This window comes from Halichondria panicea, chromosome 4 (genome assembly GCF_963675165.1).
Source record: "Halichondria panicea chromosome 4, odHalPani1.1, whole genome shotgun sequence".
Lineage (NCBI taxonomy): Eukaryota > Metazoa > Porifera > Demospongiae > Suberitida > Halichondriidae > Halichondria > Halichondria panicea.
The window spans coordinates 5,631,297-5,648,079 of record NC_087380.1 but is presented as its reverse complement, the minus strand read 5'-3'; the positions used below and the strand labels follow the sequence as shown (position 1 = coordinate 5,648,079).

Here is a 16,783-nt window from a genome sequence, read left to right as displayed (position 1 = left end):
TCATTAAGTGCTGGGGGGCAGTACAGTACAGCAGAGGAAAAGGCTCGTCCACTTCAAAGCAGTGTGGGAGGAGCCTAATTAACCACAAAACAACTACGAATACCATTATGGGAGCGCTCCGACCACATAATAGCGCTATGAATATCATTAAGTGCTGGGGAGGGGCAGTACAGTACAGCAGAGGAAAAGGCTCGTCCACTTCAAAGCAGTGTGGGAGGAGCCTAATTAACCACAAACCAACTACGAATACCATTATGGGAGCGCTCCGACCACATAATAGCGCTATGAATATCATTAAGTGCTGGGGAGGGGGTACAGTACAGTACAGCAGAGGAAAAGGCTCGTCCACTTCAAAGCAGTGTGGGAGGAGTCTAATTAACCACAAACCAACTATGAATTCCATTATGGGAGCGCTCCTACCACATAATAGTGCTATGAATATCATTAAGTGCTGGGGGCAGTACAGTACAGCAGAGGAAAAGGCTCGTCCACTTCAAAGCAGTGTGGGAGGAGCCTAATTAACCACAAGAAACTATGAATACCATTATGGGAGCGCTCCGACCACATAATAGTGCTATGAATATCAGTGCTGGGGGGAATGGGGTACACAGTGGCGTGTACAATGGGGGGCTTTGGGGGCTTGAGCACCCCCCTGTCCTCCCAGACAACCATGAAACTAATCGTATCACTCAGTAGCTAGCTAGCTAACTGTGCAGCTCTATCTCATTGACACAACGATTACAAGTCATGACCACGCCCAATTGAGCATGTGCAATCAGTATTGCCATTCCAATGTTGTTATGTAATGCAATTGCATGCATAATAGATCCTCTGCACTATCCCAGTCACCTCTTGCTCCACTGAGAGATACTGAGAAGCAATGACTAACACTAGAATGACTGGACATCCCCATTGTGATTGACTAGTTTGCTAGGATGTACCCCAGAAGAATAGTGCATGGAGATCCTACAAGATGACTGACTCATAATTATGTCTTATTATCATGCTATGCATCCCATTTGAGTGTATTTTGCAGGGAACTATGAGCTATAGTACCGGTACTATATAGATTACTCTGGGCTACAAACTACAACATTATACATTATATTGTCATTTACAAGAAGATACACAGAAAAATTATTGTAGCTAGATGCTTTGTCTAGTAACATAGTAACAGAACTAGAATGGAAGAGAGAAGCTCTAGAGGAGAATAGTAGGAGCCGCTCTTTTCTTGGGCAGTGTGCTGTACTTTTTTGCTGCAAGGCTGCATGGGGGAGGAGCTGGATGTATGAAAGATACGCCGCAATAAATGCGGGGGCGTAAAATCGCGCGCGCTATGCGTGCGGCTCCATTTTTTTTCCTGTACTTTTGAGCACCCTCCTGCTTCAATCTCTAGAAACGCCCCTGGTACAGTACAGTACAGCACAGCAGAGGAAAAAAGGCACAGGAAAAAGGCTCGTGCACATCGAAGGCCGCTCCCACAGTGTGGGATGAGTCTAATAAACCACAAGGACTATGAATATAATTATAGGAGAGCTTAGGAGCACTATGAATATCATTAGGGGGTACAGTACAGTACGAAGCAGAGGAAAAGGCAGCAATAAACCACACGAACCTTGAATATGGTACAGTGGAGGAGCCACCAGTGTTATGAATTAAGGACTACGAATACCATTAGGCAAGTAAGCAAAAAAAGCGACCGTAGATAACGACAGTGTGCTAGGTACACACTTCAGTAGGCAGCATGTGGTAATGACTTTTCTACAGTCAAAATTAATGGTACAATGACCCAAACCAGTTACCGAAATATCTGTCTCAAAACAGTCATCACTGCAGTCATCCTGGTCTTCCTCGTCCTCCTCAAGCTCGCTGCAGTCATCCTGGTCCTCCTCAACCTCGCTGACATAGTTTCCCAGACCCATTAGTGTGATTCTTGAATGCTCCATCATCTAAATTATACATGTATAGGATTTGTACTGCTGCACTGAGGAGTGCAGCCCAATCAGATTGCAGTATTGCAAGTGGTTGGTTAACACCCACTTAGCTAGGTGGTGCAACGTTAGCTGGGCAGAGCTGCCTTGAGCAAAATGGAGAAAGTTACACAAGCTGTCACAGAAGCTGCTAACGAGCTTGGATTCCCAGTTCTGAAGCCAGAACAGTTGGAAGTAGTCACTTCTTTTCTGAGAGGCAGAGATGTCTTTGCTGTATTGCCTACTGGATTTGGAAAGAGCCTTTGCTATGCTTATTTGCCTGCAGCATTTGACAAAATATTGGAGAAGGAGAAAGGTCATACTATTGTAGTAGTAGTCACTCCTCTGCTGGCCATCATTCATGATCAGGTATGTAAGGCTAGATAGAACATACATATAATTATACGTATACATGTGCATATGAGCTGTTTACACGTAACTAGATCATTCTAAGCTGGATGCTTTTATTCTATATATATAGGTAGCCATCTATTGTTCTAAAGGCATCTCTAGCACATATGTCTCGGGCGAGATGTCTGATGCAGCTACAATGGATGCGATCTTCCACAGAAAGTACCAGCTAGTATTCTTTACACCTGAAATGATCATCAGCAAGAAGCATTGGAGAAGACTTCTGGGGGGAGATGTGTATGCTAATAGACTCAAGGCTTTGATAATCGATGAAGCTCATTGTGTGAAGAAATGGTATGTATTTGACTCATCGTTTTTTATTGTACCAATAATATTATTGCAGGGGTGAGACTTTCAGGCAAATGCTGTTGAGAATTGGAGAAGTGCGCAGCCTCATTCCAACATCAGCTCATGTGATGGCACTAACAGCAACAGCTACCCGAAGTGACATTTCATTCATTTCTCGTATTGTTGGCCTAAGAAACCCATTTGTCATTACGAGAGTCCCAGTAATCCCAAATTTGATTTATGCTGTTGGATTGTTCAAAAGTATACCAGAGACATTCCAAAACTTGGCCCAGAAATTGGTAATCGAGAGAAACAAGTTTCCCAAAACAATCATATATGGACGTTCTTTTGGAGTGTGTGGTGACATGTATACCTCTTCTTTAAGGATTACCTTGGAGCTGCATTCACAAATCCTGATGATGCACCTAATCTTCCTGAATTTCGCCTCGTGGGCATGTTTACAAGTGTCACTGATCCAGCCCATAAATCTGAAATCATTCGTTTATTTAAGGGTGATGGCAATCTTCGCATTGTTGTAGCTACTATGGCATTTGGCATGGGTGTTGATTGTCCCAACATTCGGCAAATCATTCATGTTGGCCTGCCAGACGATATCAGTAGCTATGTACAAGAGACTGGTAGAGCAGGTCGAGATGGTATATAAACCATCACGTGTAACCCTTTTGAAGGCAAGAATTTACCATCAAGTTGATAATGAATATGCTTCAAACACTATACAGATTGTAGAAGGGATAGTCTTTTCCGAAATATTGACAATTACAAACATGTTGATCTCGGTTTCAATTGCTTGTGCTGTATGGAACGCCGTTTGCGACAAAATTCAGGCAGAATCTGATAGGCGTGTGCATCCAATATAAAATCGATTTTTGAAGATCGATTTTTAATAATCAATTTTTTACAGTTGATTTTCGATTTACACGTGAACGATCTTTGACAATCGATCTGATAATCGATTTTTGAAATTCGATTTTTGATAATCGATTATTGAAATTCGATTTTTGATAATCGATTTTTAATAATCGATTTTTGAAATTCGATTTTTGATAATCGATTTTTAAAAATCGATTACAAAAATCGCAATTGATTGATAATCCAGGCCGATTAAAATGGATTCAAGGCTACAGTTAGGCCAGAGATACAAAAGAAAGGGGATTGGAAACGACCGCCCACGCCCTATGTAAAAGGACTGACATCCGGTGAAGCACTCCGTGTAATTATTGCGCTCGCAAATAATTACATGGAAAAGTTTTGTATCCCTGGTTTCTAGCTCTCCTATCCACTAGAGATCACTCAGGGCCTGGGAGATACTTGAGAGAAGTAAGCTTATACCACTGACAAGCTCTAAGTCCGTTGTCTTTACTCTGTTTCCAATTTTTTTGAGTTTAGCTTGAATTACTCTATGTCAACTTTTCTCTGTCCCTCCTGTGAAGTCAAAACAGCAAAGGACATTGCTTGACTTGGTTATTATGTATCTAAGTGCTACATAGAATGGCTTCATGCTATAAATAAGCTGTACTGTTCATAAACGTTTGCAGTATAGTCCTTCAAACTGCTTTAGTATACTTTTAGACACGCCACGGGCCTGTCCCTCCTACGACTTCATAGTAAAGGCTATTTCTTCTTGCATAGCATTTATTTGTCTAGTAATAGTGGCTGCATGGCTTAGTCAACTTTTTAGAGCTAAATTCTCTTTACTTTTTAGAAAAATCAACATTAAAAATGATCAATTTCACTGTTTCTATGTACAGCACATTGTAGAGCAGTCAAGACTGGTAATGAGCATGCTGACTATAAATATAATCCTTTGTAGTTTTAGCCACGCCCTATAACACGGAATGCTTCACGCAAAAATTTCGTAAAAATTTCGTTTCCAATCCCCTTTCTTTTGTATCTCTGGTTAGGCCGCCCTTGAAACTCAGAACATGCACAAACTCCTTCTCCGCGGCCTGGAATCAAAGCTTGGCTTGGTTAGCTATCTCACATGATAGACTATAACGCAAAAGCGAAACATTATTGTTTTTTGGAACCATTAAAAAGGAGGGCCATAAGTCACAGTAGAAATCATTAAGGCCACTCCAAGTGATACTCTGGTTTCTGGTCCACCGCCCGCATCAGATTTTATTCTTGGATTTCTATCTCATTATTGGATTTCTATCTCATTATTTCTACTACGCATGCGCAGAATGGTCCATGTGGTACAAAATAGTGTGATAATGATATTCATTTGCAAAATAATGAGGTGAAATTGATAATGACATAATGAGAAAAGCCGCCCGCCCGCATGCAATTAGAAAAACTTCAGGACCAGAAACCAGAGTGTCACTTGGAGTGGCCTAATTTTAGAACTGCTCAGTTGGTGCTATCTTATTTAGTTTCTTCATGCACCCATTTTTGTATGCTTTCTCGGCCAGCACTGTTTTATTTGGCCATCTTGTGTGTGCTTAGAGAAAGAGCTGAGAAAGAGTTTGGTGATTCCAGATAGAATAGAAGTCATGAATAGTGGCTTCTTCAATGGATAGTATCACGTGATACAGCTTTAGACAGGGGCCCCCCCAGCCCACCTTCAGAGCAGTTCTAAAATCGATTAATAAAAATCGAATTTCAATAATGATTATCAAAAATCGAATTTCAAAAATCGATTCTCAAAAATCGAATTTCTATAATCGATTATCAAAAATCGATTATCAGATCGATTGTCAAAGATCGTTCACGTGTAAATCGAAAATCAACTGTAAAAAATCGATTATTAAAAATCGATCTTCAAAAATCGATTTTATATTGGATGCACACGCCTATCACATTCTGCCTGAATTTTGTCGCAAACGGCGTTCCATAGTGCTGTGATATTTGTTCTAATTAAGTCATGTTTATGTGGACAGTGTGACCTAAGACTTAGGTTACCGTATATCTTCTAATTTATCGGACAGCAAAAAATAATTATTTTGGAAATTGTCCGGGTATAATTGGAACAGATTTTTATAGAGCATGCGAAGTGTCCGGAATAATTAGAACAAGCAAGCAGCTGCATGCGAGCTAGCTAAGTTTAATAGAACAAGTTACGACTGAATAGTTGCACTAACTATCTAAAACTAGCTACTCAAAGCTATCTAACTGCAGCACTCCAAGTCTTACTTGCCGTCTATGAACAACTTTTCAAGATATTGTCCGGATATTTAGAATAAATGTAATATTAAAGTACTGGAGTGTCCGTTGTATTAGAACAACAAAAATTGCCCAAAAGAGTGTCCGGGTAATTAGAAGTGTCCGATAAATTAGAAGATATACGGTATTTGTTACTTCTTTCAGCTAATTACAATTTTTATTTTCATTGTTGAGGTGCATATACAATTATAATTATACAAGTGTTCACCATTAAATTCATGACTGAATGTGTGTGATTAAAGAGAATAAGGAAGCTTTGTAATCAACCAATGAACAAGTGCTGTCTTGTCCTTTGCCTTAAGTAGGTCTTTAGGATTGGGAAAGCTATAGTGCTTTCTGTCCTTGTTCACAACCACAAAGCACATAGCTTTTACCAGTTCTGTGGCAACAACCTGAATGTCAGTCTGCACTTTTAATTTTAAGACCCTGTTACTATTTAAGACCTATATTCTATATTCTCCACCCTATATGCATGGACGCTATTTTGATTTAGACTTTCTCTTCTAGTTGTGATCATTGACTATGCTATACTTAATGTCAAGTGAATTAACTTCTTCTCCTATAATTATTGTGAATAAACTGACACACCGAAACTTCAGGAGACTGTGTTGACTGGGATCCGCCATCGGAAGAATGCCTTCTCCAAAGTTTTGCACTTTTGGTAGCTGGAGGTAGAAGTTCAACTGGAGAGCTTGAATATAATCTCAGAGATTCAGCAGCTTTCAGTAGGTTTTTTCGAATAATTACCTGTGCTTCAAGAAAGCTGCTATATCTACCGAAACATTTCCTGCACATTTTGGGCAATCTTTTTTTATCACTGCCATTTACAATACTGTTAATGTCGACATCAGCACACATCTGTTCTTCCTCATTCTCCAGTAGCATTGTCCACATGTCCAACACTTCCTTTCCAGCTGGAACATCAAGAGCTCTCCTGTCACCAGGCCTTGATAGCTCATCCCCACATCCAAAACATTGTAGCACTTGGGCTATTCTTGCTCAGTACTTTATTTTAATTTAGAATAGAGAATAGCACAGTCATGTTGTTCAGTGCCAGCCAGTGTGGTGCAGTGCGGTGCATATTGCGTTTAACACCCACTTAAAATGATTATTGGGGCGAGCGAAGCGAGTCCCTACCTAGTCTAGTCTTCAACATTGCAATTTTGTCTGTATGTGTATGTATCCTAGCCTCGATCCCAGGCCGAGTTTTCGCTTTTATAACGGTTAGGCGAACAACAACCGTTATAAAAGCGAAAACTCGGCCTGGGATCGAGGCTAGTATTAGCCTCGATTCCAAGCCGCTGAGAAAGACAGCCTGGTATACACTGTTTACGCATGCGCCAGAATTACCCAGAATCTGGGTAATCGTAAATTGCAGTATATTTATCAGTATTCTTATTCCGCATTAGTTTGTAAAACATTGATATCCGTTTCATTTATAATGATGTCATTGAAAAAAGAAATCTAGTCCAAGTTGTGTAATGGCTGCTACCTTCTCTTCTGCTCTCGCGTACGTGTTATCCTGTGTTGGAAAACCAGGTCTAGTCTTGAAAGACAAGCAGCTGGAGGCGTTGAAGTGTCTGTACGCTGGTGTTTATGTGGGTACCGTACCGACCGGCTATGGCAAGTCCCAGAGCAAGTCCATCTGCTTTCCAGACACTCCCTTTCTTGATTGATGTGAAGCTTGACAGGACCAGTGCACCTCTCTCTGAAAGAAGTGTTGTGATGGTGATTTTTCCTCTTGTTTCTCTGAGTGAAGCCATCTTCAAAGTGTTGGTGTGTCTGTTCGACGTTCAGTGCCATTCTCTCTGGAAGGAAGTATTGTTGTGACATTTGCCAAAAATTGGTCACAGAGTAAGTACGTGGTATCTGGTCCGAGAACTGTGTGGCCTGAATGTGTTTACAATCCGAGGGACTTGTGTGTATCCGATCCGAGGGACTTGTTGCTTGAGTGTGTATTAATGGATAGTGCTTTCAATGGTAAATCTATTGTGTAAATCAATAAGTAGTCCTCACATTATGTTACGTCACAGCCACTGTACTTATCCACATTTATTTTTTACCCACAGGTTTAACTAAGATTAACTTGTCGCCTGAGTGTGTATCCGATCCGAGCCTCAAGTTAATGAATAAATCTACAGAGCTGATGTTTTACTTAGCTGTCTCTGTCTACAGTATATACAGAGAGGTAGCCTCTCCTTTTTCTTTTTTCTGTTCTTTATCACAATAAGATAAAATACTGTTTTAACGTTCAATGAGATAAAATACGGTAAATAATAAATTAATTGTCCACCCACGCGCCAACAGTAAATACCAGGCCCACTATTCAAGGGGCTGGAGTCGAGGCTAGGCTAGTATGTATCCATACGTCATGGACCGGCACAATGATTTGCTTTTGGGACTCATGATCCTTACCGACTTCCATGTCGATGTTAAATATTGCATCCATCTTGATGAAGTGTCGAACAAGGAACGGTATGATCGTGTCACAGTGAATGCCAAAGTATTGATGGTTTTACCTAAGGCCCAGATATCAGATGGGCTCTGGAAACAAGATGTTCATATCGCAGATTCCACGACATCAACTAAGCTAATTCTTTTTGAGAACAAGATTGATTCGCTTGTAAAAGGTGAAACATACAAATTTGAAAACATTCTTGTCAATGAGTTCCAGCGCGAAAAATATCTTTAAGTACCTCGCAACGGGTCAACAGGGACAAAAATTGAGGAACTGCCAAATGTTGTGGCCCATGATGATGTCCCAGACACTTTCCCAACTGTACTATCAGCTGAAATTGTAGGTGTTTTATCACTCGACTCGTATATCTCATGTCTCAACTGCAAAAGTAAGATCACCATCTCAACTGACACTACAGGCAAATGCAACAAATGCTCATTGATTCAAAGTCTTCGTCACTCCACAAAGCAATTGAGAGCTAAAGTTATCAAAAGCACACCAGGTGGAAACTATCTTACATTGGACGTATTTGGCCAAAATGTAGCAGCAATTGCTGAAATAGATGAAGCTGAAGTCACTGCTGACAACCTAATCTCTGCACAGCCCTTCTCATGTTCTTATAATGGTACTGTCATGAACTCAGTTACGCGACCTTGATAACTACCAGTGCGAATGTAAAATGCTTCTACTACATATACTAAATTAATAACCTTGAATTTAAATACAACATATTTCTTTTAATTCGTAAAACAAGCATGTTTTCTTACGCTCGCCCCACAATGTTCAACATTCTCCTAGTATTCATGATGCTGCAAGCAGTATTACATAACACACAAGTACAAATCCTATATAAGCGTGTCCCCCGACCTCCCGTCAGGGACGGTCGGGCTCCGCACAACTAATTAATTCTCTGAATGACCGTCCTAATAGTTACACAAATGGACCGCTGTGTTTCGATACAAGCTACACTTTCTTTGTAGTCTACGTGCATTCTCAGCATCTGGCTCAAATCAAGTAAACTTCATCATTTATAAATGAACAATACGTTTTTTTGCTGGTAAAGTGCATCTAATGTTCAATATGAAAGGTAAACATAAATGCATACACATAAACTTCCCTGCAACCAACTTTAATGGGCTCTGTGGATTCTTCTATATAGACATGCATGCACAAATTAAAAAAGACTTAGTGAACAAATATTTTAGCAGTGTTTTGAGATAAAATCCACACAAGCTTGTTTGTTGCAGCTCAGAGTACTAAAGCTGGACTGTAGAAAGTATATAGATACACTATATTATATGCTCTATATACACATGCAGTCAAGAACTGTACAAGCAATGATTACTTCTTCAGCAAACTTCTGGAGTCTTCTCCTTTTGCTATGCAGTTCAAGAGGTAAATACTTGTTAGTTTAATTTCACATCACATTTTCACATCAACAATGTGTTATTGTGATCCGCTCTGCTGTCAAGACAACAGTTCGATTTCATGCTATGTATATAGCCTTCGTGTATAACTGTAGGTTCTGCTCAACTCTTTGTGGTCACCGTGGACACCAACCAACCCTTAAATACCAGCCGTATTGTCGTAGGCACGGCTTCAGACCTGGCCCTTCAGGTCCGCTGCACCACAACCTCAACTAGTTCTATCTCATGGACTAACGAAGATGGATCATCTGTTAGCCAGGGACTAAATCCATTTGGAATTTCACAAGAGGATGGGATTCTGAGAGTGTATCCAGTGACCTTGTTGAGTGAGGGTCCAAATATATTCAATTGTTCTGATGGACTTGAGACATTGGCTGTACAGTTTGATAGACGTAAGTGCAATATTTAATACATGCATGCATGGGCATTATTAAGTCACATACAATTATCAACACGCTTGTTCCACAGGTCCACACCTTTTCTTTACCTCACCAATACCGGAGCAAGCTCCAGCAACAGTTGATGTTACCTCTCTCTGTCCTGTCCCAGACATTCCTGCTGCCACTGTAACAGCAGTAAATGACACAGGGTTCTCCTATTGCCAGGTTACGACTGAGAGGGGAACGTATAGGAGCAGAAGTATTATCACTGAGGAGGAAGGTGGGTTACTTGTTTTGCGAGAATTTTTGTGTGTATAATGATACGTACGGCCTACCAAAGTGCAGCAATGATCAATTATTACCATTACACTATATAGCTATTGCCTAATTTTTTAATCTCGACGTTGTATTAGTCTTGCTACTTTACAGAGCATCCATTGGCATGTAGCCTTAGTTTATAAACAAGTGTATGGCGCTATAGTGTGTGGGAGAGAAATGAAACAGCTATACAAATTTAAAGCTGTATAATTGATGGTTTCAAACAACTGATCTATTACAGTAGATTCCTATTCACCATACATGTTCCTAAGAGGTATAGCACACTAATTCTACTTAATAGGAAGCTGTTTATGGAAGAGATTCCATTGTTGTTATGGGTAGGGAAACACTGGATCATCCTGAATGTGTGTACTGCTAAAAAAGAAACACTAAAAAAGCACACTAATTCTACTTAGTGCTGCTGATCACATGATCTCCAGCCAATCAGCTTATCTGAAAGTAGTCAGGTGACCATGGATTAAATAACTTAATCCACACTTAACTGTGCTTTAAGTTGGTTTGTTAATACACACTTTTTATCAAACAATCATAATACAAGCAGATTGAATATGTACACAAGCAAAGCTGAAAAGTATTAGAAAGTTGAATGTTATTGTTTCGACTTGTTTCATATGTAGTAAGTGTACCGAATTGCTGACTTGACCATAGCATCGCTTTTTCGTCTGAAGAAATAGGCTCAGCTTGCTTCGAAGATGTACATACCTGTACCTAAGCCAGATCCATATAATCGTTTCATCAAAGGTGCTTCGAATATCATAGCTTTCCAAAAGAGCAAACCAGATACTCATTGCCATATAGTTTGCGCACAATCCAGTAAGCGAGATCAGCTGGAGGCATATCCAGTAGTGGGATCGGGACTGTTTGTCAGCAGGAGAAATAAGTCGAGAACATGCCAGTCAGTCCAGATAGCTTTAGATCGTATCTCCTTCTCCTTTGCATCAGTTACTGGATCTTCAAACCTACTAAAACTTGCTATTACGTCTAGCTAGCTAGCTAGCTAGCCACCAGCAACTGTAGCTAGATCTAGCTGCCACGAGGCTATAGAGCTCACGTGACAGCACTAAATCCTTTAGAACACACTAGTCTCGAGGCCAGACTCCTCTCCCTGGCACATGTCAGATCACGTGCAAGGGAGTGGTCTGGGGCCAGACTAAGAACACACCTAGCCAAGTCACGTGTTTTAATGCTGGTGCACTCGGATGGCCTCTCGGTTACGTAATGCACTCGGCTGCACCTCGAGCACCACATTTACCTCGAGGCCATCCTCGGCACGCAGATTAAAACACTTAATCTTGGCTAGGTGTGTTCTAAATAATACTTAGCTATTTATGGAAGAGATTCCATTGTTGTTATGGGTAGGGAAACACTGGATCATCCTGAATGTGTGTACTGCTAAAAAAGAAACGCCATATCACCACCACTCTAACACCTGTCCTTCCCATTGTAAAGAGGTCACTGACAAGGACGTACATATACCCTTAAAAATCCCTTTACACATTTGTATACAGATATTGCGCCATGCTTGATGCAAATTTACAAGCTGGTTGATTGCTGGCTCAGGCTATTAATTATAGTTTCCATTACCTTAATTATTATAGTGCTTTGAAATTCATATTTGCTCATTTTCCAGTGCCAAGATTTGAGTACGAGCCCTTGGATTTAGAAGTGAATGGGAACTCCACAGCTGCTTTCTCTTGTGCTGTACTTGGAATCAGGCCTGTGACTAGCATTCAGTGGTACTATGAATTAATGCAGTGTGGTTCCGGAATCTCCCCAGGGCTTATGGACGGAATGCTGACAAATGACATGGACAGTGTCACCATAAGCAGCGGGACTGATGTCATTTATACAAGAGCCAGTATTCTTCTGCTTGAGAGTGTGGACAGTCAGCACGAAGGCTTCTACAGATGTAGGGTCACCTTTACAGATGGAAAAACTCTCTGCAGTAGAAATGCCTCCTTGATATTTAGTAGTAAGCTCAGTATTTCTGTATCACCATAATCAGATTGCACTACTGTATGATCTGCTTTCCAGCTACCCTAGCAATAGAAGAGTCCATTGTCCTGGCTCCACCCAGTGACCTCACTGTGTTGGAAGGGAACACTCTCCTCGTACCTTGTGTATTATCAGGTATAAGCCTGCCGTCTTTCTCAAGGGTAGTATCTGGTGTCATGGAAACTATTACCACTGGGGTGACTTGGTTTGGGCTGGAGATGAGAGATGTAGCCATTACTGATTCAGGAGTGTACACTTGTACTGTTGGTGGTGTAACATCTGAGGTCATGGTTACTGTTACCCCAAGTGAGTTAATGTATTAATGTACATGTATTTGCATGCTGACCTGTATAGCTTTAGTTTGGCAGTCCTTATACTGATATATACACACTGACACCACCACCTTTCCTTTAAAACGTTACCAGTGTACATGTACTCACGAATCTAGTGTTCCTTTGTACCAGGTTTGTTTCCTCCCGATACTGCGACAATATCTCGAAATCTCCCGACACTCTTTGATGTTCCTCCACAGCGTATAGTAACTGATACTGTGGCAGGCTCTTCCAGACTGCGATGTGTCTCCCCAGTAGTTGTTGACTTACTTTTTTTGATGGACACATACTTGCTTCAAAGTGTTACTGGAACCACCCTCAGTCGATCTGGTGTATCTACTCCCGGCTTCTATCAGTGTGCATCTACACGGACTGGTGAATATACTAACTTGTATGCCAGTGAAGAAGAGAGCATCTACATCTTGAGAGCATGTAAATCACGTTGTGTAAAATTCCTTGTTCATAAATTATTATGTTGTACATTTGCCGCAGTTCTAAGTACCACAGCGTTGACACCACCAGTATCAATCAACAGGCCATCCACTGGTTCACTTAGAATTAACCTGACTTGTTCTACTGAAGGCAACCCTCTACCAAGACTCTCTTGGACTATGAACAACCTCCCCAGCTCTGACGGTATACAGGTTGTCACTGGCTTCATGGGCACGGCCTCCTCCATTTTGACGCTGTCCACTGCTGACCTGAACCTCGGGCCTAACACAGTGCTCTGCACCGCCTCCCTTGATCCTCCTGTTCAGCTTGTCGACCCTGTGACAAGAATAACCACACTTACTGTACAAGGTATGGCCTTTTTGTATAACCTACTCGTGCGTACATGTCTAAATAATTATTAGATGGGCCATTTTTTTCTCTCCAGCTCTCCCCAACATCATAACCCCTCCTATGGACCTCACTGTGTTAGCTCGTGAAGCAGCAGTATTGAGTTGCTCAGTGGAGGGATTTCCCCTACCCATAATCTCCTGGGTGATGGTGGATGATGACGGGAACCATAAATATCTGATTGCTGAAAATAGCTTGGATATCACTGAGACTAACACATCACCATCCACAGTAACCAGTACCCTGATAATTTTATTCGCTAACATCACACTCAGCGGTGCCTATCAATGCATGGCCAGCAATACTCTGGGAGCTGTCAACAATACTGCCGAATTAGTTGTCAACAGTGAGCCCCACCCTTTCTCTGTGTAGTACTCGTACTAGTTAACAAATGAAACGATACATCCTTCATGTGCCAGTTATAGCTATAATACTATAGCTATGGATGTAATTTTAATCTTTCACTTTCAATATTCCTCTGACCCCTCTTTATGTATGTATGCTTTCCTATTGCTACAGGTTCCCCCGTCATCAGGCCTCGTAAAAACCTCACTGTGTTAGCTCCAGAAGAAGCAATGTTGAGCTGCTTAGTGATTGGATTTCCCCTACCCACGGTCTCCTGGGTGATGGTGGACAATGACCGGAACCAGAGACTTCTAACTACTGGAGGGAGCGTTGCTATAGCTGAAACTAATACCACCATCTCACTGACTAGTAATCTGACCATTTCTCCCACTGATATCAGACAGTCGGGACGATACGTGTGTATAGCTACCAATGTGTTTGGCATGGCTAATGAGTCTGCTCTCCTTACTGTGAATGGTAAGTACTACTTGATTCTACACAATGTATATAATTATGGTATTGGTTTGATTATAATAGTCAATAAGTGCCTGTAAAACCGTATTGTCAGAGATAGCGCACATGTCTTGGTGTCTTTGAACATGCATGGTGCAACAGAGCACTGAATATATGACTATATAAGAGGTTAAAACCAATCTGCATTCAAATGTTGATTTCTGCATGTAGGATGCTTTATCAGATGCTGTGTTTCAACTTTTGCGGATACATTCTCTCCAGATGTTCCTGTTGTGACGACCCCTCCTATGGACCTTACTGTGTTGTCTCCTGGAATGGCAGTGATGAGCTGCTCAGTGGAAGGACTTCCCCTCCCCACTGTCTCTTGGGTAATGGTGGACGATGACGGGAATCAGATACCTCTAACTACTGAAGGGAGCATTGTTATCGCTGAGACTAATTCTGTAAACAGCAATCTGATTATTGCTCGTACTAATTTGACGTTGAATGGAATCTACGTATGTGTGGCCATCAATGTTGTCGGGTCTATCATTGCATCTGCTGTTCTCACTGTCAATGGTAAGTAAAATTGTATGTACATTGAACTCTGATCTATTTCAGAGTTTATGTACTTTGAGATTCTGAGTCATCACCGTACGACCCAGTTCATTACTTTTCTTTGTAGCCCCTCCAGTGTTTTTGGTGAGCCCAGTCGAAGAGATTTTGGTAATCGAAGGAAAGCTAGTGACTCTAAAATGCACTGCTGAGGGCAACCCATTACCTGCCATCACCTGGATGATTAACAATAGCATAGTATCTGCCGTGGACAGTAACTTCAATATAATCTTGAGCAATGATAGTTTCACTCAGACCAGTGTGCTTAGTTTCATTGCTACGGAGATGGACTCTCTGAGGACCAATGGTACCATACTGTACTGTGTGGCCGATAATAGCCTCAAGAGCGGAGTTGAGAGTAATCGCACACTGGTCACTATTGCTGGTGAGTGTTTCACAATTCTAGCGTAAAATTAATGTCATAGCTACTAACATTGAAGCATAATTACAAATACATTCATGCATGTATCAACTACTGAAGCCCACCAACCTCTCGCATTCAGGCCCACCCCTGCCCCCAAGAATCATGATCATACCAGCTAATCGCTTTGTCCTAGTCTCCTGGACAATGCCCTTCTCTCAACTCCCTATCACCAACTATCTTGTTAATGTCGTTGAGAGTTTGTCTGGAGCTATCACCATACAAACTATCCCAGCTGACACCCTCTATTATAACGCCACATCTCTCACACCTAACCTTCAGTACAATGTCAGTGTAAGGGCCCTGAGCAGAGCTGGAGCTAGCAGTGTCACTACTGAGCCATTCTACACTCTGGAAGAGGGTATGGCAATTATTATAATATTTGTAGTTTTGTTATGTAGTTCCTATTCCTAACTGGTATGTTCTTCTTTTTCCAGCTACGTTGCTGATTCAACTTCGACTTATGGGGGTGGATAGATGTCAGCAATGGTTGGTAAGTGTTTACATACTTGACAAGTGCAATATTATCATTTTAACAGGTTGAAAATGGTCGTGAAAAATTGAACACTTTGAGTGAAGCAATCTCAACTAGTGTCCAGGAAAGATGCCAGTGTGAATTTTCTGTGGCGAATATTATGGGCCCAAAGTTTCGTTGCTTTGCTGAATCTGAAAGTGCTGTTACATATCGAGCTCAAATTAGTGGCACTGTGACAGCTTCAGCTGAAGATATTGCAACCTATGTCAGTGATTGGCTATCAGAGGGACCTCTTATAACGTTTGATTTCATTTTGATTGCTGTTGATACCTCGTGCCAGGTTGTGGTGTCTTCATTTGCTGATCCAGAGTGCATTCCTGCTGCTATAGAATTTCCAGTTGGTGCTGCAGTTGGAGGTGCTATTGGTGTAGTACTGCTGATTGTAGTCTCCATTATTGTTCTTGTCTGTTTATGCGTTCTTAGAAAACGACACAAAATAAGGTATTAGATAATTAGAGATTGTGTGAATTTGAATGATCATCATTATTGTGCAGGTTAGAAATGGAGATGAGTGCAGTACAAGCCTATGTAGACACTGAAGAAAGAGAATACGAAACTCTCGATACATTTCAAGATGAATTGCGTCAAGCACCCCCTGTTCCAGAATATGACTATGTTTATGTTAGGACTCCTTTTGCAACCAGTATTGCTGCTAAGAGTTTTGAGCTCACAGAGTGTGTTGCTTATAATAGTGTGACTGGTAGACCTTAGTTTTGTGGTTTTGTCGTATTCAGTGTTGTTAATTTGCTATTGGGCAAAGATCATTAATGAATCAAAATCATAACAAAAGT

The 16,783-nt window shown here is 41.1% G+C and overlaps 2 protein-coding genes and 1 long non-coding RNA gene across 4 annotated transcripts; all 3 read left to right on the top strand.

Moving 5' to 3' along the window:
* Positions 1-2,066: 2,066 nt before the first annotated feature.
* Positions 2,067-3,321, top strand: LOC135334535 (ATP-dependent DNA helicase Q1-like). Its single transcript, XM_064529760.1, has 3 exons — positions 2,067-2,339; positions 2,452-2,675; positions 2,725-3,321. Exons 1-3 carry the CDS (start codon positions 2,088-2,090, stop codon positions 3,206-3,208), a joined length of 960 nt encoding a protein of 319 aa, XP_064385830.1. The 5' UTR covers positions 2,067-2,087; the 3' UTR covers positions 3,209-3,321.
* Positions 3,322-7,139: 3,818 nt separating this feature from the next.
* On the top strand, positions 7,140-8,100 carry LOC135334537 (uncharacterized). Its single transcript, XR_010394313.1, has 2 exons — positions 7,140-7,832; positions 7,922-8,100. It is a non-coding gene; the product is annotated as an uncharacterized LOC135334537 (long non-coding RNA).
* A 1,452-nt stretch (positions 8,101-9,552) lies between these two features.
* LOC135334530 (hemicentin-1-like) lies at positions 9,553-16,757 on the top strand. Of its 2 annotated transcripts, XM_064529753.1 has the most exons (16): positions 9,553-9,586; positions 9,630-9,705; positions 9,833-10,129; positions 10,206-10,397; positions 12,087-12,428; positions 12,491-12,757; positions 12,916-13,215; positions 13,276-13,584; positions 13,661-13,969; positions 14,143-14,445; positions 14,704-15,000; positions 15,107-15,421; positions 15,540-15,818; positions 15,895-15,950; positions 15,997-16,433; positions 16,487-16,757. In XM_064529753.1, the coding sequence occupies exons 2-16, from the start codon at positions 9,648-9,650 to the stop codon at positions 16,701-16,703; spliced, it is 3,978 nt and encodes a 1,325-aa protein (XP_064385823.1). In that variant the 5' UTR covers positions 9,553-9,586; positions 9,630-9,647; the 3' UTR covers positions 16,704-16,757. The 2 variants fall into 2 exon arrangements, with proteins under 2 accessions (XP_064385823.1, XP_064385822.1); XM_064529752.1 differs by lacking the exon at positions 9,553-9,586 and having other exon boundaries at positions 9,612-9,705.
* Positions 16,758-16,783: the final 26 nt, after the last annotated feature.